General features: G+C 42.4%; 1 protein-coding gene across 4 annotated transcripts in view; it reads left to right on the top strand.

Annotated features, from left to right (window-relative positions):
* Nucleotides 1-3,418: 3,418 nt before the first annotated feature.
* Nucleotides 3,419-26,228, top strand: part of GABRA2 (gamma-aminobutyric acid type A receptor subunit alpha2) — a 74,758-nt gene continuing 51,948 nt past the window's right edge. The window contains exons 1-3 of one of the 4 annotated variants that reach the window (XM_082238252.1): nucleotides 3,419-3,893; nucleotides 4,806-4,893; nucleotides 8,423-8,538. In XM_082238252.1, coding sequence (XP_082094378.1) covers nucleotides 4,826-4,893; nucleotides 8,423-8,538 — 184 coding nt within the window. In that variant the 5' untranslated portion in view covers nucleotides 3,419-3,893; nucleotides 4,806-4,825. Of the gene's footprint in view, nucleotides 3,894-3,971; nucleotides 3,991-4,144; nucleotides 4,894-8,422; nucleotides 8,539-26,228 lie in introns of those variants that run through there. The other 3 variants (XM_082238253.1, XM_082238254.1, XM_082238251.1) reach the window with 3 other exon arrangements.

The following is a 26,228-nucleotide window of genomic DNA, read 5'->3' as shown; positions in this document are numbered from 1 at the left end:
GGGGGGGGAGAGAATTAGAATTCTAAACTATAATCATAATCACAGCAGCATACAGATACAATAATAAGATAGGAGTCAATGCGAAAGACAAAAGGAATCCAATGTAATTCAAATGATGTTTTATTGGAATCAGTGGTGAGTAGTAAATCTTTGAGCAGCACAGAGCCTTTCCCCCCAACCCACCTCTCCGTGAACAGTTCTGTGAAGTTTGAAAGCTTGTTAGCCTACCCTATCAAATGTTTGCTTTAATAAACACTAACATCTGAGCCAAAAAAGAAGCTGGTGTTCCCTCTTTTAATTTTTTTAAGAAGGTGTAATGCAAGAGTTCCTGGATTATTTTCCATTTACATATATGTTGAACTTGACAGTACTATGCTCATCATTCCTAAGTAACTGGTTACATGTACATTTCAGTACCAGACCCTGGTCGTAGTTAAGATTATGTCAAGGAATATCACTTCCTCTCATTAGTTCCATAAGTCACTGTTCTATGGAGCACTCATATGTTGTCCAATCTAGAAATGTTGTCTGCTTGCCATAACATGAATGAACATTTACCCAACATGTGGGTAATTGAAGCCACCCTTTATTTCTTATTTAGTTACCTCCCTAATATGTTTCACCACAGTGACACCATCTTGAGAGATTGGGTTAGGGGGCAATAATATGTTTCCAGCACTATATTATTTTTTAGGCTTAGTATTTCCACCCACAAAGATCACATGATGATATTTGTTCCCTTTTATGGGATTCCACATACTCTTTGGCACACAACTGTATACTTCCATTAATATGCACTTCACACTTCTTTCAATAGATTTCATATCGAGGCACAGCTGTATCTCACTGATACTCAGTTTCTGATATACACACTATATAATATTTCTGAATTCTCTTTTACTACCAAGAACTCCCAATTCCCTATCCTTGGCTTTGAGGCTTCTGGTATAGGGACACCTAACACAAAACCTAAGGAGCATTAATAAGAATTAATTCCTGCTGCATCCAAACTTGTTGCTCTTGACTTAAAGGCGTTGAGGGGATTGCATCCAAATCTAAAAGATAAGGGGCTATTTTATTATGAGTTTGTGTTTGCTAGACTTCCGTGTGTTATGAGTTTTAGACTCCCCCCACCCCGTTATGAGTTTCTGGGTACCAAACACTGAACCCCTGGATTCAGCAAAGGTTAAAATATAAGCCAGGCCAATTTCTTGAAGAGGTAATGGCATGGGAGATGATCCATTAAGAAGACAAAAGGAAGGTAATGGCCATTAAGAAAGCTACATGAGAAGTGGCTCTGTGACTGGACAAATAGGAGGGGCGCCTCCCTCCACCTGTTTAGTTAGTTAGAAAAACAAAAGCTGAGAGTCCTTGGAGTTTTTGCTGGTGTGGCAGGTAGAAGCCGAAAGCAAAAAGCTGCAGGCTGTAAAAGGGAGTAAACTGGAGTAGAAGGTCAAGAGTACAATGGCTGATTTCTGTTTGGATTCAAGACTGCAACTATTGGATAAGCAAGACCCTTTTCGGGTGTTAATGCTGTGAACTCCTCCATCATAGGTTGTATATACAGTCATACCTCATGTTACGCCCGCTTCAGGTTACGTGTTTTCAGGTTGCGGACCGTAGGAAACCCAGAAGTACTGGAACGGGTTACTTCTGGGTTTTGCCACTCGTGCATGCGCAGAAGTGCTAGATCGCGCATGCGCAGAAGTGCCAAATCGTTCCGGTGCCTGTGCAGACACAGCGCTTCAGCTTGCGAACGCTGCACGTTGCAGACGTTCCTCCGTCACAAATTACATCCGCAACCCGAGGTTCCATTGTATGTGTAAATAAACCATGTTTCATAAAGACACCACAGTTTCCACTGTGCCTCATTTCCAAAAGGAAGCACAAACCCTGGGTAAAGTGCACCTGGAACCCCGGAATCCTGCACCACTCAGAGATTGTGGTGGGGTGCAACAATATTATTCCATTTTATACAATGTTCATGGTTTACTAGATTGATGAAGAATCAGCAGCACTTATGGAGGTCATAATGACCTGTTTTTTATGGGAAAATACTTATTTTTTTTAAGTCTTCTGTTCTCTCACCACCAGCTTGTTTTACAGCTTCCTGTTATGCTGTTGGGGGGATGAATGAGAGAGGCAATGGAAGCAGCTCTTTCTATACTTTGCTCACCTCCCTTCTGAGTGCACCTTATGAATGCCAGTCTACATTGCTGCAAGCAAGACCCACTTTCCCCTCGTTTGCATTTCATCACCTGGGGGAAAACACACAAAAAAACACACCGAGACTCCAGAGGAGCGAGATCAAAGAGAGGCAAAGCAGAGGAGAAGAGGGTGGCGGAGACCCAGAGAGCCTGAAACAGCTTCTCTGGTGCACATGGATCTGACAAGTGAAAGGCTAAATTAAGCAACAGCCCCAGCCTCCTCCTCCTCCTCCTCCTCCAGCCCATCTATTCTCCAACATCTCCAGCAACTGCTGCTAGTGCAAAGCAGGCACGGAGAGGGACGTGTCCCCCCCCCCCCCAAATCTCGTGCCGATGCAAACTTCTGGGAAGAGCACGTTTCTTGGGTGTGTGAGCGGCCGGCCGGGATTGCAGTAACCTGTCTGGATAGATCAGCCAGAAAAGGGATGCGCGAGGAAGCAGCCGAGCAAGCGCCAAGGGGGCTGGGGGTGCGGGGCGAGCGGCTGCAATTGGGCAGCGGTGGGGAGCGCAACTCTCCCCACAGGCCTCCCCATCTCTCCCCCCTCCCCCTGGGAGGTTAACCCCGCTGCCTCTGCCCGCTTTGCCACGGGCTAAATGAGGAGGAGTGGGGGGTGGGGGGTGGGAACGGCGCCGGCTGCTTCCTCCTTCCCTCACGGGGAGACGACGCTCGCCTCAGGCCGGGCCGTTGCCACGCGAGCTAGAACCACGCACGCCGCGGAGGCGTCTACCTCACAACGGAAAAAGACCACCCCCACCCAGTGGCGTAGCGTGGGTTGTCAGCACCCGGGGCAAGGCAAGAAATTTGCGCCCCCTAACCCGTGGATTTGCGCCCCCTAACCCCCAGATGTTGCGCCCGGTCCCCCCTGCACCCCCCACGCTACGCCACTGCCCCCACCAAAAAAAAAAAAGCCCCGTCAGACGGCGACTCCACCGCCGCCCGGTTGCTAGGCAAGGAGGAAGGCGGTGGGGGGGGGGGAGACACGATACGACGCCCTGCGTTAGGGCCCGGCCGAGCCCACGCCCCGCTCCCGGGTGCCTCGGGGCTCCTCCTGCCCCGCGGTGCCCCAGCTGCAGCAGCAGTGGCACCGGCGGACCACAAACGCCTCTTTCCCCTCACGGTGTCTCTCCCTCTCTCGGCGGCTCCGCCCCCTCACTGTCCCCGTCCCCCCCCCCCACGCCACGCACCCTCCTCCTCCCGCCTTTCCTCGCTGGAGCCCCCGGGGGCGCGTGCCAGCTGCCTCCGCTGCCTGCGCGAGCACGCGTTTGGCGCGCTCGCCCTCCCTCCCTCACACACACGCACACGCACGCGGTCGCACACACGCAGAGAGAGAGACATACCCATATACCCCGGACTGACTGACTGACTGACTGCTGCTGCTGCTCTACGCCCGCCTCGCGCTACTGCTCGCCTGCTTTGCGCGCGCGCGCGCGCACATGCACACACACACACGCAAACACACCGCCGCTCTGGGTCCGCTTCTCTTCGCAGGGGCTGCTGCAGTCGTCTGGAAGCCTCCCCCCTCCCTCTGCCAAGTTTCCTTCTTCTTGAGCTAAACCCCCCCCCCCACTCTCCGGAGCCTCGCTAGGGAGGACTCCCTCCTCAAGCTCGCCAAGTCCTTATTAATATTATTATTATTATCCTTTATGTTTTGGCTGCTCCTTTGAGCGCCTCCTGGTGCTCCCAAGGTAGGCTCCCTACTTGCTCTCCCTCCCTTCTTCTTCTCCTCTCTGTCCCTCTCCCTCCCCTCCCTTGGAATGAGTGGAGAGTGAGTGGTTTCCAGGGGTATGTACCAGAATGAAAAGGAGATGTGTGTTTATGGGTGGTTTGCATTGGGGAGAGGGAGGGGGGTGATAGAGGATGCTTTGGCTTTGAACCTTTCCTCCCCCCTTCAGCCTATTTGAGTGAGACATTTGGAAGCTGGGGGGGGGGGGGGAGAGAGGAGGCTTCTGCAACTTTGCGCTGCACCGCGACTGTTTTCGTTGTTGTTGTTTTTTTGCGAATTCCGCCTCTCTATGAATTCTCTCTCTGGACATCTATCTCCGTGACTGTGGCCGTTATTATCTTTAAGCAGCTGTCAAACATGTTCAGCATTCGGAAAGAGCTGGGCTGCCTCGGTTCACGGCAGTGTCAGTGAACCCCTTTGCAAATGCCTCTCTCCAACCCCCCCCCCCCACTTGCCACATCTTCCTAAAAAAATTTTTGCTTGAAGATGTAGCGAAACCAACCGAGGAATTACTGATGGACTTTTTTTTAATATATAAGAAAAAGATAGGGGGAAGTCTTGGATTTCTTTCTATTGCATGGGAGTGAGTAGGAAAAGCAACATTTGCTGCATCTGCTCATATGTCAGTTTTGATTATGCACTGCATGTAGAACAACACATGATCTGGGAGGAGGACGGAGATGTAATAACTTGTTTGTGTGGGGTGGTTGTTGCTTTTTTTTAAGCGGGGGAGTGCTTCAGCGACCCATGGGTCCAAAGTCTTCATTGAAGTGGCATCTTTTTGTTGGTTTGAATTGAAGGCATCGCTTGGTTGGGAACTGATTCAAAGCCAAGTGTTTTTTCTCTCTCTCTCTTCCTCCTCTTACATCGCTAGGAAGAGGAAAGGAAGCAGCTATGAAGAGGAAACTGATGTTCTACATGATGCAGTTGGTTCTCGTTTTGTTGGCGTGCTTCTCTGCAAGGTGAGAGGAGGTTCTGCTTCTTGATCAACAGCAACAGAGATTGCCTTGTTTGCTGCTAGTTAGCACCTCTCATATACACTGGGGTTTGGGCAAGAAAGCTGTTCTTTAAATATAAGATCAGTTGGTACACAGCACAGGTGAAGTAAAGGAGGAAGTCCTGAGGTTGTTGAGATGTTAATAACTTGTGTCAAACAAGTCTTTCTAAAAGCCAAATGACAGTTTTCGTGATTGCCTCTGGAAAGAAGAGCACTGTACAATCTTTCTGTGCAGCCTTTGAAGCTATGCAATGTTTTCTGGAGTCATTGTGTCACTCTAGTTATATCACGCCAGTCCTCATGGAGAATAAGGAACAGGAAAGAAACCAAAACACTGAAGATAATGGGATATTTTGCATGTGGACGTGGGTTGGAATGGGGAGTATTTTTGGTCAACATAACAGAACACGGAGACATTTAATATTTAAACCTCTAGGTGGAGATAGTATACAATTCCACAATCCCATAAAATAAAACAATAACCTGATTCATTAATCAACTTTTGATGTTGCTTAATAAACTATATATCTAAAATGATGGCATTATAAAAGGCAACTTAAAATGCATGCTTAGGTTTGGTTTTACCTGGCACCTCTATGCATCCAATTAATGATGATTTCTAACTTCATTTTGCTCATAGATCACAGCTTGGGCTGCAGTAGCATTCTGACTATAACATATTTTTGCATTTTATTTTCCTCAAAATCACAAGAAACTCATCTGATAGTGAAAAGCAATGCATCCAATTTTAGCCAAGTAATTGGCGATATATTTCAGTGGCTAGAATTAAATGCTGCTTTGAGGTTTTGATGTTTTCGGTTTATCTAGCCAGCAAGGATGCTGCAGTATTAGTTAAGCCACAGTGGGCCTGGTCCTTTTACTCAAGTGAGTAAGTCTCATTGCTGCTAAGGAGTCAACATGTGTACCTAAAGACACTCTTCTATAATTTTCAGGATTAGACTCTAATAGGAATATCAGTGTTAGTTTTTATCTAATAATTTGCTTACAAAACTAGTATTTCTTTAATACTGGTAAAAATATCTGCTTGTATACAACATGCAAGTGCTAACAATAGTATTTTAAATCTTATTGACAGCTCACATGTGAAATACTAAAGTCAAATAATTACTTGTAAGCGAAGGTTCCTGAAATACCACAAACTGCAAAAAACAACAACCCATAAACATTTAAATGCTTTGTCCATGTTGTTGAATATTCCTATTTTCTTAATTTCTCAATAATGTTTTATCCATATAAAAGTAGTATTGTTTTACTTGATTATTTACTTTGTTTTAGTTCGGACTGTGCTCACATTACAGAAATTGCCCCAGAAGGAGGATAGCATTAATCATGCATTCAAAAAAACCAAATGTCAGAAATAACTGTAGATTGTTGGGGAAAGACAATGTATATCATATTCTTTTTATGCTAGCTGAATATTTGGAACTTGTATGAAAGGGGCATCTAAGCATCATAAATCTGAAGCAAAAATTTGGTTGTTACTATAAGGTTCATGGGAAAGATCCGTACAGGGAGCAGAACTGACGTCCAAAGAAATACAACAAGGCCTTGGTTTGGATTTTCCCAGTTTAAGAGACATTCGCTTTTCAGCACCAGTCTTAAGTGGACAGCAAATGAAGGAAGTCACTGTGTTTGCTGCTGTTTCTCAGAATGGAGTGAAGGAGGATCGGATTACTTTTCATTCCTTTTTTTCTCCATGGCATCTTCAAAACTGAATTTTAAGCTTTTTCTTCTTCTTTGCCTCCAATGTTTATTATCCTGGAAATCCGTTGAATTAATATTTTTACCACAACTGCTACAATAATTTAACAGGATTTGTTTTAAGAGCCATACATATTTTAGACTCTCTTGTGGTTTGCTGCTTTTCTGTCTCATTGCAACTACCCATGATTTACAAACATCAGAAGCCAGTTTTATCACGACAGCTTCTCTCCATGTCTTGTGTGCTACATGGTCACTGAGTGAAAGCATAGTCAGAATGCCTTCTCAGAAGATGGCAAAGGTGGTCCAGGATGAAGACCATGCTTTTCACATCCTGATATTCCTTCCCATGCAAGCGTTCATTATAAAGAAATAGCTGCAGTATTTTGTTTAATTGTATTTAACGGTACAATTGTATTTAACCATAATGAAGAAAACCAGAATTTCCCAGTCTTTTCCAAAATTCCAGTATTTTATGTCTTTCTCATCAACAAATGTATGTGCCCCAGTTACATTGCAGTTCTGCTTTATTTTTTTTAACTTTTTATAGAAAAAATAAGCATGTAAATATTACTTGCTGGTCCGCCCCGCTTTCCCAAATATATTTATATTTCTCCATTGCCTTGTGAAGGAGCACCAATAGCAGGTGTCAATGGCAAAGACCTTACAGTTTGCAACCTGTGTCATTGGGATGCATATGAATTGTTTCCAAGGCCTTGTCACTCTGTGAATGCATCAAGGCCTATGAGTCCAATAAGGTCCCTACCGGCCAATTCTTTCCAGTGTTCGTCCCCTGCTTTGCTACAAGGTTTCTTGGAAAAGGAAGTGGATAGCAGGAGGTCCTGACTGACAGTGATCCAATTCTTGGAAGGACCTGAACTTTTATTAGAAGAGCTGTGGCTTAGCAGTAGAGCATCTACTTTATGCAGAAGGTTCAATCCCTGTACGTATCTCTAGATTGGGGATGGCAGAATCCCCAGTCAGGGCAGACACCATTGAGCTAGATGGACCAATGACCTGACTCCATATAAGGCAACTTCCTGTGTTCCATGGTGTATTGGGCTTAGTGGACAAAGATCTACTCTTGAGTTTGCTGTTACAGGTTTCACCTTACTATTGCTTCAGGTATTGCAGGTAAATACAACTGGATGCATCTCTTGTTTGCAGCACTTATTTCAAGTGTTGGCTTGTAATCAATTCTCAGAGAAGTTGTAAGGAAGTGGACAAAAGTGATATGGGTTGCACCAGTGATTTTGCCACTATTTTCATTTGTTTTAAGTTTTTTAAACACATGCACACACACAAACACACATGTTGCCTTGCTAGATCATACCAAGGGTCCAAGTTGGCCGGAATTCTGCCTCCAACAGTGGTCAGCCACTTTATTTTCTTTGATTGCCAGAGAAGAAATTGGAAGAAAGAGAAAAAGCATACCCAGCTGGGATGGGGATTTAAATATCTAGTAGGAAAGTTTTGGATGGGCTTGGCTGAGGAAGCAAGCATACATAAAACAGAGAAGGACATGGTGAATGAATAAGAAAAGGGAAATGGTAAATATTAACATTGCTCACATGATGAAGTGTGGTGGCTAAAGTTGGGTCCTAAAAATGAAAAGCTAAAGAATGTTGATTATTCGCTAAGAAAAGGGTGGCATCTTCAAATAATTTGTATTAAATGCATATACAGAATATTCAGAGCTAATAAATACTAACAGTGTAGTAAATGTACATAGAACATATTTAACATATATATATTTTTTAATGTCTGTTTAGATCAGCATCGGTTGACCCCAATGAAGATGAAGCAAAAAATAACATCACCATCTTTACAAGAATTCTAGATAGGCTTCTGGATGGTTATGATAATCGTCTGAGACCTGGATTAGGAGGTAATGAATAACACTTCATTTTGAAAAACAAAAGACCTCATTGGGTAATTAGAATTCTGGTGCTTAACATGTTGATAATTTTGCCTGAGAATATTGACCTGTTCTTCAACCCAAATAGTGTCTACTATTTTGATACTAGGTTTAGGAAAATTGAATCTGTTTATATTTCTGAAAGTGTGACAATTTTGTAGCATTTGATGTTTGCCATTTTGTTCATAGCCTGCATTATTTTGATTGTTTTTTTTTTAAAAGATAATAGTTTTTACTAAGGGTTTTTATGTTACAAAACAAATAAACAGGGAAAGGTACATCTATTTGGTTTTGACTGCACAGGAGATCATTACAGCTGAGTAATCCTATATAAATAGTATAATCACCCCAAGGGTCTGATGTGGGTACTTTGTATTATACAGGGGTCAAGCCTCTGACCATTAAACCGCCACTGAAATCATTGGAAGGATTCCCAATAACATCATGGTGAAATAACAGTGTGGTTTTGTTCCTTTATAAGCATTTGTTAAGGTCAATAAATGACAGCTCTGTTATGGGTTACCTTTGCTTGAGCTCAGAAAGAAAGAGGGTGAAATTTGGAAATGGCTCCTACAAATTGTTTACACGTCCATCTTTCTCCAAGATGTCAAACAATTTTCTTTTTTCTTTTTAAAAAGCTAAACTTTCTTAATGGCAACCTATCTCTTGCTATTCAATTGCCTCCATCAATTACAATGGTTAATAGTGTATAAACATAATAGCTAATGGCACAGACTGTTCAAGAAGATCAACTAGGTCACTCCCCCTTCCAATCCTGTGGGACTTGTTTATCCACAGCAAGATGTTTAGGTTACCCAAACCTCTTTCATGCTTGTGCCATAGATTCAAGATCAAAAGTATTTTGAGCTAGAACTGCAGAGCTCGGTGTCAAAGCATCGGGTTCCTCAGATTATTGTCACAGGCCCCATAGGTAAAGATCTACATAACAAGAGCCCTTTGGCTCTCACCTCTTCCTCAAGCAGCTCTCAGATACAGTGGTGCCCCGCAAGACGAATGCCTCTCAAGATGGAAAACCTGCTAGACGAAAGGGTTTTCCGTTTTTGAGCTGCTTCACAAGACGATTTTCCCTATGGGCTTGCTTCGCAAGACGAAAACGTCTTGCGAGTGTTCCGATTTTTTTTCCGCTCCCCCCCTTTTACTAAGCCGCTAAGCCTTTAATAGCCGCTAAACCGCTAATAGCGCTAATCTGCTAAGCTGCTAATAGGGTTGCTTCGCAAGACAAAAAAACCGCTAGACGAAGAGACTCGCGGAACGGATTAATTTCGTCTTGCGAGGCACCACTGTACATACATACATACATGAATACCTACCTACCTACCTACCTACCTGCAGGGTGACAGGAGCAAGACAAATAAACTCAGCTTCCAGCTTCAAAGTGTTTCCACTCCTGCCCTTTCCACACCAGCCTCTGGCCCAAGCAGCTCTCAAATCAATGCAAGGCAGACTGTGGATGGCAGCCCTGGAAACAGCAGTCATCCCCAAAAGCAAAGCAAAGGGGGGAGGGAAGCACCAAATACAGTTGCAGCCAGCAGAAGTGTCTTCGAGCACAAAAGGGCTCCCGCTGTTGTTCTTCATCCTTGTGCAAGGATCAAAAGCAAAGCAGCCCAGGCACAGTTAGCTGAAACAAGCTAATCTACCCCAGCTTTAAGTAGTTTTCAAATGGTTCCAAGGAATCTTAGTGTTCCTCTGAAGTTGATCAGGAGTTCCTCAATGTGAAGATGACTAAAGCTTCCCTCAAAGATAGTTGCCCACCACCACTATCAATTCCTCCCTTGCAACACACAGCTGCAGAGTCGTTCTCTTGAACGCTCTTAATTCTCATGAAGCAATGGTGACACTCAAGATATATGGCCCTCACTGCACTTGACCTGAGCACGAACACTCATGTGGCCTTCCAGATGTTACTGCTTTCATTCCTCACCATTAACCATGCTGGTGGGGCTCACAGGAGTTGGCGTGAAACATTACCTGAAGGACCACAGGTTCCCTTCCCCGGTGTACCAAAGACACAGATCCCTTTACATTAAAATGAATGACTTACTGGTTCTTATGAAACCATTACAGTTGTTGTGAGGTGTAGAAGAGTAAGCATAAAATACACTTTTAAAAATGCAGTGTGGCTTGTTTGTTGCAAGTTCATCTTGAATATATCCAAAACCAAACCACGCCAAGAAGCTTGCTTACCACAGTCCGCAATCAGAAATGTACAAGAGGACTATCTGTCCCCCACCAGATGCTGGGTTCACCAGCTGTTATGCAGGGGTGAAAGCTTTTTTTTTTTTTGGAAGTACTTAAGTTGCAGTGAATGTGCATGTCAAGATGATGATACCATAAATGTGCAAGGTGGGCAAAAAGGGATAATGATCATATAATCACTTTTGCTATGCTGGCTTAAATAAAATTTAGATAAATTGCTATGGTTAGGTGAATTTTCTAACCCAGGAGTACTAAAAAAACGGGGGGTGGGGGGTGGAAACCTGAAATGAAATGCCAACTCCTTATATATGAACCTTCATTGGTTTTTATTTTTTATTTTATTTTTGCTTATTGATGGAAATTCTGCAATGAAATCTAAACAGAAAAATTGTAAGCAATCTCACTTAGATGCAGTCTCTGGAGCAGTTTTGCTGAGAATAGAACTGAAACCAACAAGTGCTATTTTTATGCAAGGAGGCGAGGCAAAACCTATTCTGCATGTGCTGGAAATGTATGGCATTTAGCACAGTGGGGAAAATAAACAGAATATTTTGTTGGTGCACAAATTTGAAAAAGCTGATTGATTTCTTCTTTGATGATGGGTGAATATAGAAAACCAGTTTTCCTTGTGGGGAAGCCTCCTCATTCTTTTCTTAGAAGTGTGCCAAAGCATGTTACAGTGCAGCAATATAGATGACTATGCCTGTTTTTTGTAGTATTCTGTGGTTTCTTTTGCTCACTCCAGTTACCAAGTAGTTCTGTTGCCATGGAGAACTGATGTATTCTTCCATGTATTGCTGCAGTACGGCTTTGTCACAACTCCCTGGTTCTTTGTTTAAGAAAGTAGATGGTTTAATATGTTCTCACAATCTTAACGTTTTGTTCATACTGATAATGGTGTTACTACAAAGGGCTCAGTAATTCCCCCCCCCCCGGTCTCTTTGGATTTATTCTCTTTCTGTTGGGAGGGGGACACCCAGTTTCCTTAAACAAAAAAAACAAAAAAAACAGAAGCTTGCCTTACTGTTAAGTTCTAAAGCTAGATACTTTGTGCTATCCTAACTATTCATGGCAAAAATTTAAAATTGCGATTGAGATGGATGTGTGAATATGGGCACACCCAGGCCTAGCACTACCATCTGGAAGTGCCAGACAAATGTCTGACACCAATACAGTGGTACCTCGGGTTAAGAACTTAATTCGTTCTGGAGGTCTGTTCTTAAACCTGAAACTGTTCTTAACCTGAAGCACCAATTTAGCTAATGGGGACTCCTGCTGCCGCTGCGCCACCGCTGCACGATTTCTGTTCTCATCCTGAAGCAAAGTTCTTAACCTGAGGTAATATTTCTGGGTAAGCGGAGTCTGTAACCTGAAGCGTATGTAACCCGAGGTACCACTGTATGGTGCTCATCACTGAATAAGTGCCCCAGTTTGGCCTTCTTGATAGCTCCAGTTGTAACCACCATCTTTATTTCCACGAAAATGCATTTATTTATTAAAAACATTTAGAACCTACCTTGTAAAAAAATAAAAATAAATGTGAGGATGGCAACGAGAAGTGCCCATAGCAGCTGAATACAAAAAGACACAGGATAGCTTTAAAAACAACTACAGAGCAATCTTAATTCCAGGGTGGAGCAGTGTAGCCATACTGCATCTGTAGCCCCATTGCTCACACTGACCAGGATGGAGGTTGGGTTGGGAGGCAAAACCCTGCTATTCGCTGTGCCAGCCTGGAACTTGGATACTGGCCAGGCTCACATTCAGCACATTGCTGTCAAGTGGTGGCAGTAGGGATGGCTCAAGTTCCAGTAGATCAGGCTTCCTCAACCTCGGCCCTCCAGATGTTTTGAGACTACAGTTCCCAGCATCCCTGACCACTGGTCCTGCTAGCTAGGGATCATGGGAGTTGTAGGCCAAAAGCATCTGGAGGGCTGAATTTCAGGAAGCCTGCAGTAGATCCTGGGCTGGGTCTACCCTCATAATGCCTGACTTTGGAGCTTTCCATGGGCTACAAGTAGGGGGGATTTCAGCAGCAGTAAATCTACCCACCATGTTTTTAGAACGTGAAAGGGAGAGCTTTACATTGGAGGCATGGTGGAGGCCAGCGGAGGTTGACAGAGCTGTTTCTTCCCCCATCCAACCACACACAGATACATCACCAGCATGGTTAATCAGGGGTTTAGCTGTAGTCTTAAGAAATGACCAGAGCAATAAAAACAGTTCAGTATAACAAACTTAAAATACCAAAACATATCAGTACAGGATCTAAAAGCCTTTTGTGGCCAGAAAAGCTAACTAAACAGGATGGTTTTAGTTAGAAACTCAGATATATAATCTAGGTGCCAAATACCTCCTCAAACCAAGGTTCCAGCCACCAAAACAGAATGTCTAGTTGTCATTTTTGTGCAAGTCTTATTTTTCAAATGATGGACTGATTGACAGATTATCAGTTAAACATATGGCTAGTTCAGATGACAATCTTGATCTAGGTTAAGAGCTTTGAGAACTTGAAGAAGATCCAGGGACAGTCCACATATATATTGACCTACTCTGACCTCTTTTTCTTAATGGCGATGCAAACCATTCATAACATAAGAATATTCTTCACAACTGTGAGCAGGGCAGTGGGCTAGAGTAAGTGAACCATAGAATTATAGAATTATACAGTTGGAAGGAACCCCAAGGGTTGCCTAGTCCCATCTCCTGCAATGCAGGAATCACAACTAAAGCACCCATGACAGATGACCACCCAACCTCTGCTTAGGTAAAGGTAAAGGGTAAAGGGACCCCTGACCATTAGGTCCAGTCGTGACCGACTGGGGTTGCAATGCTCATCTCGCTTTATTGGCCGAGGGATCCGGCGTACAGCTTCTGGGTCATGTGGCCAGCATGACTAAGCCGCTTCTGGCGAACCAGAGCAGCACACGGAAATGCCATTTACCCTCCTGCCGGAGCGGTACCTATTTATCTACTTGCACTTTGACGTGCTTTCGAACTGCTAGGTTGGCAGGAGCAGGGACTGAGCAACGGAAGCTCACCCCGTCGCAGGGATTCAAACCGCCAACCTTCTGATCGGCAAGCCCTAGGCTCTGTGGTTTAGACCACAGCGCCACCCGCGTCCCAGCTTGCAGTCTAGTGTTTCCCAATTATCGGTGCTTATGCTGCATTTTTTTTTTTTTTTAGATTTGCCTTGAGAGCATCTTTAGATCTCTATTTAAAGAGATTTTTGTTTTTTAAAATTCTGCACAGCTCTACTCAAAATGGTGGAACTGGAATATAGAAGGCATTTAGGAAAGCTAGAGAGCACTGCTCATGGATGGTACAGTCTACAGAATCTGCCACTTTCTGGAGCGGGATTGCAAAGGTGCAGGTGCAAAGTAGGAAACCACTCATGTCTAAATTAATCAATGTGAAGGAATTCTCTCGTAAGTTTCCTGCAACCAGATCTATTAATCTGCTTGCCTATAGTAACTCTCACTTTAAGTTGATATCTTGCTTCTGCAGTATGAAGAAGAAAAATAGGACTCAGCTATACAGCTGCAAATAAAACATTTTAAATGTGTTGTAAAGTGCAATATACAAACGTGACACTAGATGGTGGCAGTGAGCCACGCCAACTTCAATGTATTTTTCAAAACGTTATTTTTAAAAAAGCATTTTCACAGCGGGTTGTTTTTTAAAAAAAATATATGTGCGTAGATTCCACCACAATTAATTGGTTCAGGTGTAAGCTAAAATGCTCATGACAGCCAGTAAACTAGAATTCACTGTTGAAAAGCCAGTGTGCTTTTGGAAGCAACTTAGGTGTTTTTTAAACCTTTGCCCGCATGGCCTATGGGTTAGGAAGGCATGCTTTGCCTCTGTGTTGTGTTGCATTATACGCAAATTACTAGGTGTCACTATGAGATGGAAACATGAACGTGAAATGTCTCCCAACTGTTAAAATGCATCTTTTGATAATGTATGCCAGGATGTTTCAGGACTACATTTACAATCATTCCAGATTGTTGGCCATGGTGGCTGGGGCTGATTGGAGCCCAGTAACATCTAGAGGGGACCTCATTGATTGTCCCCTATCTATGGTCCTATGCCGTAAATTCTATCTTTGAGTAGGCAATAGGATTCTTTTAAAAAATGGCATTAGCTGTGTTTTGCTGATTTATTTTCTCCCTAATCATGACCCTTTAGAAGAGAAGTCCAATAACTTTCCCAAACAGTAGACCATCATCTTTTCCTTACTATATGTATACATTCCTCTTATTCCTTGCTGCTGTTTGTCTTCATAGACAAATTTGTCTCTGGCAGATGAGAGGTGATCACATGTTGAAGCAAACAGATGAAAATGTCAAACTGGAAAGTTTAGAGAATCTGTATAATAAATTCTGAATATACATTTTCATTTTTGCCATTGACTATTTTTTTATGAAGGCGCCTCAGTCTCCAAGCAGCTGTGTAAGATACAATGGCTGAACTGTTGGGTTGCTCTACAACACACTGACTATGCAATAACCTGTTTATAACAATAGGCAAGGCATTTTGGAACTAAATTACTAAATAGTCTAATTATTTCTAATTATAGGATTCTGAGAATTGCCATCTTGTTCTGTGTTTTGCTCATGTTCTTTAATGCATGACTTATTTTATTTTTTAATCAGCTAATAGAGAGAAGACATTCTTGTTTTTTACACTTGCTCAAAATCCATCAAAGCCAGTTTTGTGAAACTGGTTGATTATACGTAATTCCTCCAATATTTATCTGGTGAAAAACATTGTCTAAGAAAGGATTAGATGTGTTCAAGCGTAGGACATATCTGTCCATTGCTAACAGTTAAAAGAACACTCTACATTCAGAGACTGTGTACTTCAGAGTACTTGATGCTTTGGGCATGCAAAATGGAATGGCAATTTCCATCATGCTCTCTTGTGAGCTTCCTATGTGCGTTTGGGACAATTTGTGTCACAGTTCTAGGCTCTTGGTGTGGTCAGAAAAAGGCATTTTAGTTCCAGAAATCCTGGTATGAAGTAATTTGTTGCAAGCACGCTGCTGTACATGAGGCCTTCCCTGTTCAATACATGGTTAGTGCTGGTGCTGTCAGCTTTGACGATGCCAAACATTTTGAAATGAATTTGGTGTCCAAGCTGATATCAGTGTTCGTATAGATCCTCCTGAGGAATCCAAAGCTAACATTCCAAGTTAAGGAAGACATAGTGAGAAAGAAGTTGGCTGTACAAAGGTCCTCACATTTAAATTAACAAAAAGATGTGTGTAAAGTTTAGCATTGCAAGCCTACATGTTGTTTTAGTCAAATCCGTGCCGCTGAAGCTGATGGGTGAATTCAGAAGTTATTTTCCTGAATTGTCATACTTTTTACTTTTACGATATTTTAGAACTAACAAATGAAGCCAGCTTTAAAAGCAATGGTATCTTCCACTCTTACACATTTATTTATTTGCCTAAAATATGATCAAAATACTTTTGCTCTAGTTGAAGCACTGAAATAAGATCACTCACCGATTTATGAGTTGCGGTGTACTGATCAATACAATATCCAGTTCCTAAATAGACATATTAAAATTGCCCTGTCCATAGGACATAGGACTACTGAAGTTGTTTTCCTTAAGTGAGGTTTTCCAGAATAGGATCTGCAAGCTTTCTAAAGATGGGATTAGTACTGTATACACTGATCTAATGTTGTGCTCATGCTGACCTCTAGTGACAGGAAATCCTTCACGTGAATGGCTATGATATGACAAGTGTGGGCTTCTTTTATTACAGCCACAGTTAGCTAGGCATGACACATCTCTACAACAAGTCTGGCAATATTTACTAACCTGCGAATACTATTTCTTCAGTAGGAAAAAAAAATTAAATTCTATTCTTGTCACTATCCTTCACTTTCAAGATGGAATCAGTCTCAATAAAAGCAATAGAGCTGTGATTCTTTGTACATTTAACTGATGGCCTACTGAACATAATCGGATTTACTTCTGAGACAACATGCATAGGATTGCATTGCTAATGTACCATAAGACAATAAAATAGGGATGTCCTAAGGAAAAGAGGGATGCGGGTGGCGCTGTGGGTTAAACCACAGAGCCTAGGACTTGCTGATCAGAAGGTCGGCGGTTCGAATCCCCGTGACGGGATGAGCTCCTGTTGCTCGGTCCCTGCTCCTGCCAACCTAGCAGTTCGAAAGCACCTCAAAGTGCAAGTAGATAAATAGGTACCGCTCCGGCGGGAAGGTAAACGGCATTTCCATGCGCTGCTCTGGTTCACCAGAAGTGGCTTAGTCATGCTGGCCACATGACTCGGAAGCTGTCTGCGGTCAAACGCCGGCTCCCTCGGCCAGTAAAGCAAGATGAGCGCCGCAACCCCAGAGTCAGCCACGACTGGACTTAATGGTCAGGGGTCCCTTTACCTTTACCTTTAAGGAAAAATGGCACATTCCAGGATCAATTCAGAAACCAGGATAGCTTCTGTAAATCTGTGACTGGCCCTTGAAAATAGGGACACTTGGAGGGTCTAGAATAAGTATCCGAAAAAAGTTCAAAACATCACTGACAGGCACAGAAAGCTATAATGAAAGCTCAGCAGGAAGTAAAAAAACATCATTCTGTCATACAAGCCAAAATCTCAACAAAATTGTAGAGTGCTTTGTTATCAAAGGAGGGGTCATCTGGGCCTCTTGGAGCAAACTGCCATATATAATACCACTTGGTTATCTACTCTTAGAGGCAATGGGTTTACAATGTCTAAAGCAGAGGTCTTTCCTATCAACTGCTATGTGACCTCCTTGAATTTGGGGCCTTTCATGTTAAAATACATATGTTCTACCTTATACATAACTGGAGAAGTCCCCTAGTTCAAACGAATAGGTCTGTTGCCATCCAAAGTAGTACCTAATGGATGCTCCTTGATTCACGTTACTCCATCCTGGTTAAACTCTGTTAATGTGCCTACGCTATTTCTCAAACTTCAGTATGGCAGTATTGCATACTGAGCATTAGGCAAATATGCTTTCAGCCATCCCACTTCATATTTAAGGAGCTAATATTTTTATTTCACGGCCAAATTGAATAGGGGCCAAGTAGCCCCCATAAATCTTGGAATGAGAAATCTGTATAAAATGGAAGCTAGTTAGCCACAAACACACCAAGAAGAAACACATTTCTATTTCTCATCTTTTTGGGGGGAGATATAAAATTGCAGTTCTGAAGGATTATAACACTCTGCATCTTGTGGATGAGATAGGCACACTGACATTCCAAAGAGGATATTTATTTTGGATCTAAACCCCAATCCCAAACATATTTATCATAGTTCCAGTGTCTTGCTTCCTGCTATGTTTAAGCATACTTCTTTGTACATCCGTGGTACATGTACATCACAGCAATATGCTGTCCTTGAAATATTGTAGGTAAATGTCTTAGAAAAAGACTGCCATACCTTTCAACAAGCTTCAATTGCATGATTCTCCTTGTTAACTTTTGAACATTAGTTCTATGTGAAGTGAACATGGAAGTCACCAGCAGTGTACCACCCTTCCCTGACTCCCACAGAGCCCCATGCTACACTGAAATTTGGCTTAAAAGAATTATTATCTTGTAGCCAATAGAATAGCTTGTGCCTTGCCCTGCGGTGCCAACACCAGTCTCTCCAGTTTGCAAATGGACATGGAAAGGTTGGCAACCCCTGATTTAACAATATTTTGCATATGAAGCTTTTCATTATCCTTGTTTTCCTCACCATTTCAAATTATCTGATCTATTTACTGTGGTGCTTGCAAATTGCTACATACACAGCCACACTTACAAATTTGCCAGATGGGCATTGCACATAGTGAACTGATTCAGAAGTAAATTTGGGAGGGGGAATCTGTTTTAAGGATTGGACTGTTGCACCTGTACAGTTTTGAGAACATATTTTGAGCGACATTTTTCACTACTTGTAGGCAGAATTAGTGAAGTATGCCCATGGAGATCATATGACAATGTCAGAACAATGTCAAAGGAACTTAAATAGTACTTGGGGATTTGAAAAGAAAAATAACTAAAATGGTATGGGAAGTGGAAGCGTCTGCAAAAGCCTGGAGAATCCTTTGTTAGGGTTTTACCAGCCGTTGCAATTTTTGGTCGGACACAATTCTTTGTAAGACTCCCATGAAGCTGTAGTTGTGTGATGTTCATCCAGATGTTAGTTTGCCACCATCCATACCTTATTAGAAGAAAACGCGGTACTCTTCAGCCATAAAGGTAAAGGGACCCTTGACCATTAGGTCCAGTCATGGCTGACTCTGGGTTGCGGCACTCAACTCGCTTTATTGGCTGAGGGAGCCAGCGTACAGCTTCCGGGTCATGTGGGCAGCATGACTAAGCCGCTTCTGGCGAACCAGAGCAGTGCATGGAAACGCCGTTTACTTTCCTGCCGGAGTGGTACCTATTTATCTACTTGCACTTTGACATGCTTTTGAACTGCTAGGTTGTCAGGAGCAGGGACCGAGCAACGGGAGCTCACCCCGTTGCGGGGATTCAAACCGCTGACCTTCTGATTGGCAAGTCCTAGGCTCTGTGGTTTAACCCACAACGCCACCTGTGTCCCACTCTTCAGCCATACAAAGATAGTATTTGTTCTTGCCTCCAAATGTGTGAAGTATATGCTGCACCTTTTAACCAAGAGATGCAGATACAAATGTCAAGCCTTTATTTGTGAGGATGAGCATCAAGAATATAAATGGATACAATCTGGCAACAAAGGTTTATACTTCATTACTGATTTATCTTCCACTTGAAAGAGAAGAAGGAGTCAGTCCAAATGTTAGCATTTGCTGGGCTATCAATAGTGTGTAAACTAATTGGAAATAAGCTTTTGAGATGCACAGAATACTCTGTGTACTCAAGCAGAGGCAGAAATATCTCGTCTAAGCCTGAAGTCTCTTTTTTTAAAAGGCTAGCTTTTGATATTGTTTGAAGGCACAGTGTTTCCATGCTTCCAATGAAAGGAGATCAGTAGAAAATTTATGATTGTTTGAGAAGTTAAACAACAAGACCATGCAAGGATAAGCAGGTCCAGATATCATTATTACAGATGATGTTTCCAATTTTAATCCAAACTTTGGGTAAATATTGATTTCCTGGGTAGGACAACTTGCACCACAAGTCCCTACTTTGATTTTTTAATATAATTTTTCAAATCTGCACATCAGCAAGTAGAATTTTCTAGCATCATTTTGCAACAAAAACAGGATAATTTATTAATATAGATATTTCATTTTCATAGTTTAGGGAAGCTTTTAATGTTTAACAGACCACTGTATTTTAATATTTTGTTGGAAGCCGCCCAGAGTGGGCGGGATATAAATATTGTTGTTGTTGTTGTAATTTGAAATATATTTGGGCATCCATTTCTCAAAATGTTCTTTCCAGAAGGGCCATTGATTGCTTTTCTTCATTTTTTAAAAAGAGCATTTTTGGGTTATGTATTTTAACACCCATTTTCTTTGTTCAGTGAATTCTGTGGAATATATGTGTGATTTCAAGAACAGTTTTCCAGTGTACAAAATGTTAGGAAGGGAAGTATAATATGGGATACAGTTTATGTTAAAGTATCTACATTAAAGTATGGAAGACTTTGAATCTTATTCAGAGGGAAGTATTTCCAATCAGGTCATTCATAACATTTTAGTAATCGTAAATATTTTTTGTTTCTCAAGACATAGATGTTTCACATGTTTCAAAACATCAGTAATATCCCACTGATTTTTATCAGATACAGCAGAATATATGCTACTCTTGAAAGGCAGATTTTTTTTCCTAAGGAGAGACAAAAAGCTGAGAGGCAAAAGTGGGGCAGAACTGCACTTCTGTGGAAAGAGGTTTTTCAAAGACATCAAATCCAACTGTGTCCAGATTGCATAACAGATTGTTAAAGCAATGAAACACTACTGCAGTAAGGCGTTCTGCATTTAGAGTGTAATTTGGGAGAACTTCCCCAACCCTTAATTGTAAAAAAACCTTTAAACTATGCTTTGATATAGTAATTCCCATTCAGAAAGACTCCTCTTTCTGAAATTTTACAGTCTTTTAAAATGATATTTAAAACATGACAATTATGAAACAGACAGATTTAACATGTGCCCTTTAAAGCACTTATGAGACTTCCTTCTGTTATAAATGTAATTTAAAATGTATATGTTTCAGGTTTTTAAATTGATGTGCATGGAGGAAGGACAGTTTATAATCACATTTTAAACACATTTAATTTTGGTTGCATTATCCCTAAAAGCACTTCTTCTATCCACCATCCTTCCAACAGACTTTCACACATTTAGGAAGAACTTTTTCCCATGTTAATTTTTGTCTCCATAGAGAAGTTTCTCTTGGTCACTATTGCAATGAACAGCTCCCAATTTTACCCAATTTTCCCACCTTTTCCATGCTCACTGGCATTTATGGTATGGCCATTTACTTCCACTGTCTTCCACTGTCAGTAGAACTGACAAGATTGGAGAAAAGGCTTGTCAGTATAATTTATATAGAAGTTCATGTGTCCCTATGTATCAAAAGTGTATAAGCACACCGTGTTACTACACTTAGTAGTATTTTCATTTTATAATAAAACAAAACAAAACACTGGTCAGTGAAATTAATATAGCTTTCCATAACTCTTAAAGCTATAGGATAGACCAGAGAGAGGGCACAGGGTGAAATGTACATGGCTTTCTATGAAATTGTTGTTGTTGTTTAGTCGTTTAGTCATGTCTGACTCTTCGTGACCCCATGGACCAGAGCACGCCAGGCACTCCTGTCTTCCACTGCCTCCCACAGTTTGGTCAAACTCATGCTGGTAGCTTCGAGAACACTGTCCAACCATCTCATCCTCTGTCATCCCCTTCTCCTTGTGCCCTCCATCTTTCCCAACATCAGGGTCTTTTCCAGGGAGTCTTCTCTTCTCATGAGGTGGCCAAAGTATTGGAGTCTCAGCTTCAGGATCTGTCCTTCCAGTGAGCACTCAGGGCTGATTTCCTTAAGAATGGAGAGGTTTGATCTTCTTGCAGTCCATGGGACTCTCAAAAGTCTCTTCCAGCACCATAATTCAAAAGCATCGATTCTTCAGCGATCAGCCTTCTTATCAGACCTAAATAAGGGATAGTGAAGGAAACAGTAGAACAGGCTGGTGGGAGTTTCAGACTGTTGTCAATCATTATGGGATTAAATCCAATACTAGTTGCAAGGCGGCATGGGCTAATATCCAGGCAGGCAAGCAGTGAAACATATTTTCTCACACTTGCTGAAGGGGTTGCTGTGAAATATGAAACAAACCACAATTTGTGAAAACTGATGCTCTGCATTAACTGCAATGGTTGTCAATGCCTATGTGATCATTAAAACTCTTGAAAATCTGTGTTATTTTATTTTAGTTTAAGTGTATGTTAAAAGGCGTGGGGTGTGGAATCTTCCTCATCTGTTTCTCTATTTCTTACATCACCCTTTGAAATTAGAACTCTCCATTTCCTAGTGCAGCATGGAAAGTGTTTGCCATCTTTTGTAAAATAGGGACTGAATCTTTTCCCTAAGATTTACTTAAGTTCTTGTTCCTACTAAACAACTTACTGGACTTAATCACAGGCAAAGGGTGGGCACAGTTGTAAATCTATTGCATTTAATTTTCTAGTAGCGTAGCAAAACAATTTGGGTAGTATTCAGAAAGCAACCATTTTCCTTCACAGTGAATATATTCAACATAGTAAAGGAAACAGTGCACCAGGCACAACAATCCTAATTCTGGAGAGGGGGGAGGAGAAATTTCTACGGAGGAGGCTACAAGATTCACAGGAAGTATCAAAGACCATTCCTGGTCATATGTTACCATTATTTAAAGCACAGGTGTTGTGTTTATTTATTTATTTTTAAAAAACGAATTATAATAATTCTAGCAATAAATGCAACAAGAGTCACTCCATTTTAAAGCAAATATATTTGTGTTTTGGGTATGCATACATAAGGTAAAGGTAAAGGGACCCCTGACCATTAGGTCCAGTCATGGCCGACTCTGGGGTTGCGGTGCTCATCTCGCTTTATTGGCCGAGGGAGCTGGAGTACAGCTTCCGGGTCATGTGGCCAGCATGACTAAGCCACTTCTGGTGAAACCAGAGCAGCGCACGGAAATGCCATTTACCTTCCTGCCGGAGCAGTACCTATTTATCTACTTGCACTTCTACGTGCTTTTGAACTGCTAGGTGGGCAGGAGCAGGGACTGAGCAACAGGAGCTCACCCCGTCATGGAGATTCGAACTGCCAACCTTCTCATCGGCAAGCCCTAGACTCTGTGGTTTAACCCACAGCACCACCCGCATTATTGTTTTTTTACAATAGCCATTCAATGTGCAACACCAGCGTGATCAATATAGATCTCCCTGACAAATAATCACACGTGATTTGAAACATCTATTTCCCCTGCTAAATGGTGCTTTTACGCATACAGTACAACGCTGTTTATTTAAATAATTGTGGAGTACTGAGGAGCAGAGATGTATACCTGGCATGCTGCCTCCTCCTTCCCTTTGTACTTTCCTCCTTTGTTCTCTTTGTTTATTTCTTGATTTGCCTCTTTCCTTTCTGTATCTTTTAACCTTGTTCCCTCATATTTCTTGTCATGTTAGTTTACTCTCATCTCTAATTCCTTGCCACTTGCACTCACCGTGAGTGAAATTAAATCGAGCAAGTGCAACTGTGTCATTGGCCTTTAAGTCTGGTTGGTAGGGGCTTGTGTTCAGTAGGAACATAGTTGGGTGCCAGCAGACAGGGCTAGAATTAGTGGTGCCTGTAAGCTGATTCGCAAAGGCATGCCCATCACCTGATATCTCATCATGCCCTTGAACTCTTTCCGTCGGAAAGTACTGTTTTGTGGTGTTACGAAAGCTCCACCAGTGAGGGAAGTTTTCATACATCATCATCACTGTGGGTTAAACCACAGAGCCTAGGACTTGCCAATCAGAAGGTTGGCAGTTCGAATCCCAGCGACGGGGCGAGCTCCCATTGCTTGGTCCCTGCTCCTGCCCACCTAGCAGTTTGAAAGCACGTCAAAGTGCAAGTAGATAAATAGGTACCACTCCAGCGGGAAGGTAAACGGCGTTTCCGTGTGCTGCTCTGGTTCACCAGAAGTGGCTTAGTCATGCTGGCCACATGACCCGGAAGCTGTACGCCAGCTCCCTCGGCCAATAAAGCGAGATGAGCGCCGCAACCCCAGAGACAGTCGCGACTGGACCTAGTGGTCAGGGGTTCCTTTACCTTTACTTTAGACTTGATTTACTAATCACCTTCTAAACAACATAAAATACCATATTTTTTGCTCTATAATACTCACTTTTTCCCTCCTAAAAAGTAAGGGGAAATGTGTGTACATCTTATGGAGCAAATGCAGGCTGCGCAGCTATCCCAGAAGCCAGAACAGCAAGAGGGATTGCTGCTTTCACTGCGCAGCGATCCCTCTTGCTGTTCTGGCTTCTGAGATTCAGAATATTTTTTTTCTTGTTTTCCTCCTCCAAAAACTAGGTGCGTCTTGTGGTCTGGTGCATCTTATAGAGCAAAAAATAAGGTAATTAAAAACAGTTCAACACACAAAAGCAACAAATACCTTGAAAGCAAGATTAAGTCCCTAACAAGTTCACACTTGTGGCAAAGTCCCATTTACCTAGCTAGGAAAGGCTGATGGAACAAAAAAGAAGAGGTCTTCAGCTGTTTACAGAAAGTGAAGATAACGGGCACCTGCCATACCTTGACAGGAATGCCATTCTACAGATACATGCATGTCATCATTTGATAGCCAGGTCATCAAGTAAAGAATGCATGAACTTGCCGTCTGAGGTAGCTGGTTGATGCAGGAGGCAGATATTGAATTATTTATTATTTTTAAAATAGTCTCCCAGCAGTGATGTCTTCCTTGAGTCTTCTACGACTACATCACTACTCAGATAGTTTTCCAGATGTTCCATTTTATATTTCTTTTGTTTAAAACCATGAACAGCACACACAGTGCTACACAGCAGGTGGTGAGTCGCAGAATCAAGACTGCTTCATGGATACTAGAGTGGCTGGGGAAACCCAGCCAGATGGGCGGGGTATAAATAATAAATTATTATTATTATTATTATTACTAAGCTTCCAATCCATGAAGCCTGATGGCTCACTCTTACTTCACCATCACTTCCCTGTCCTGTTGGAGGCTGCTGTGCAGGCAGAAGGTGGAAATAAGTGTTAATACCATGAGTGTTAATGCGATAGGGCTGCTCTCTTTCTCCTGCAGCACCACTGACCGATGAACCTGCAGATCAATATGAAAGCTGCCAAACTCCTTTGACTTGTATGCTGAACAAACAGAATGGGGTAGCACATCAGGAAGAGGCATTGCCCAGAGGCAGACCACATGCTTTGTATGCAGAAGGTCTCAGGTCCAATTCCTGGCAACCGTGGTTAAGGCTGAAAGGAAAACTTGCCTGAAACCTTCTTGCAGAGCCAGCACCATGCTGGAAAGACATACACAGCTAGATGGGCAGTTGGTCTGACTTCGTTTAGAATCATAGAATCATAAAATTGTAAAATTGGGAAGGGACCACGAGGGTCATCTAGTCCAACCCCCTGCAAGGTAGGAATATTTTTCCCATTGTGGGCATTGAACCCACAACCCTGAGATTAAGAGTTTCATGTTCTACTCACTGAGCTATTGAGGCAGCTCCCTATGTTCCTTCAAGAACTCCCTTTGGGGTAGCCATTTGAGCCACATCACCCAGTGTGGTGTTGTGGTTAAGAGTGGTGGACTTGTAATCTGGTGAACCGGGTTCGCTCCCCCGCTCCCCCACATGTAGCTGCTGGGTGTTTGTTGTGGGTGTTTGTTGTGGGGGAGGAAGGGAAAAGGAGAATGTTAGCCGCTTTGAGACTCCTTCGGGTAGTGATAAAGCGGGATATCAAATCCAAACTCTTCTTCTTCTTCACCCCCAAAGCAGGTGCAGATTGGCATAAAAAATTACATGTGCTTTTTTAAAAAAAGAAACAATGACTACAGATATTGTGAACTTTGGATGAAGGATAGTATATAAATTGAATAAAAAACAACAAATTTATTTCATAAAATTTATATACCACTTGATTGTGAAAAAACTCAAATTGGTTAATAAATACGAACTCACCATAGTGGGAGAAGACTTGTATGCCTGCTGTCCAAGCACTAACTATGGATGGGCAATTTCAAAGCCCCTGATCTCCTTTCTGATGGTTCTTTACCTTTAAACTGGACAGTCCTTTAAAGAGAGGAGTGTCTTCTATAAAGTAGGGCACATGCCCACCCTGACTCCCTCTGACATGTGTTGCTGTTGCCTTTCCCTGCAGACTCTCCTTGCTCCCACCCAGGGTGGGGTTTAGGTTTGATGAGGCCCTAAGCTACTGAA

This window comes from Podarcis vaucheri (assembly GCF_965113315.1).
Source record: "Podarcis vaucheri genome assembly, chromosome: 9".
In the NCBI taxonomy this organism is placed as follows: Eukaryota; Metazoa; Chordata; class Lepidosauria; order Squamata; family Lacertidae; genus Podarcis; species Podarcis vaucheri.
This window is presented reverse-complemented; position numbering and strand designations above follow the sequence as displayed.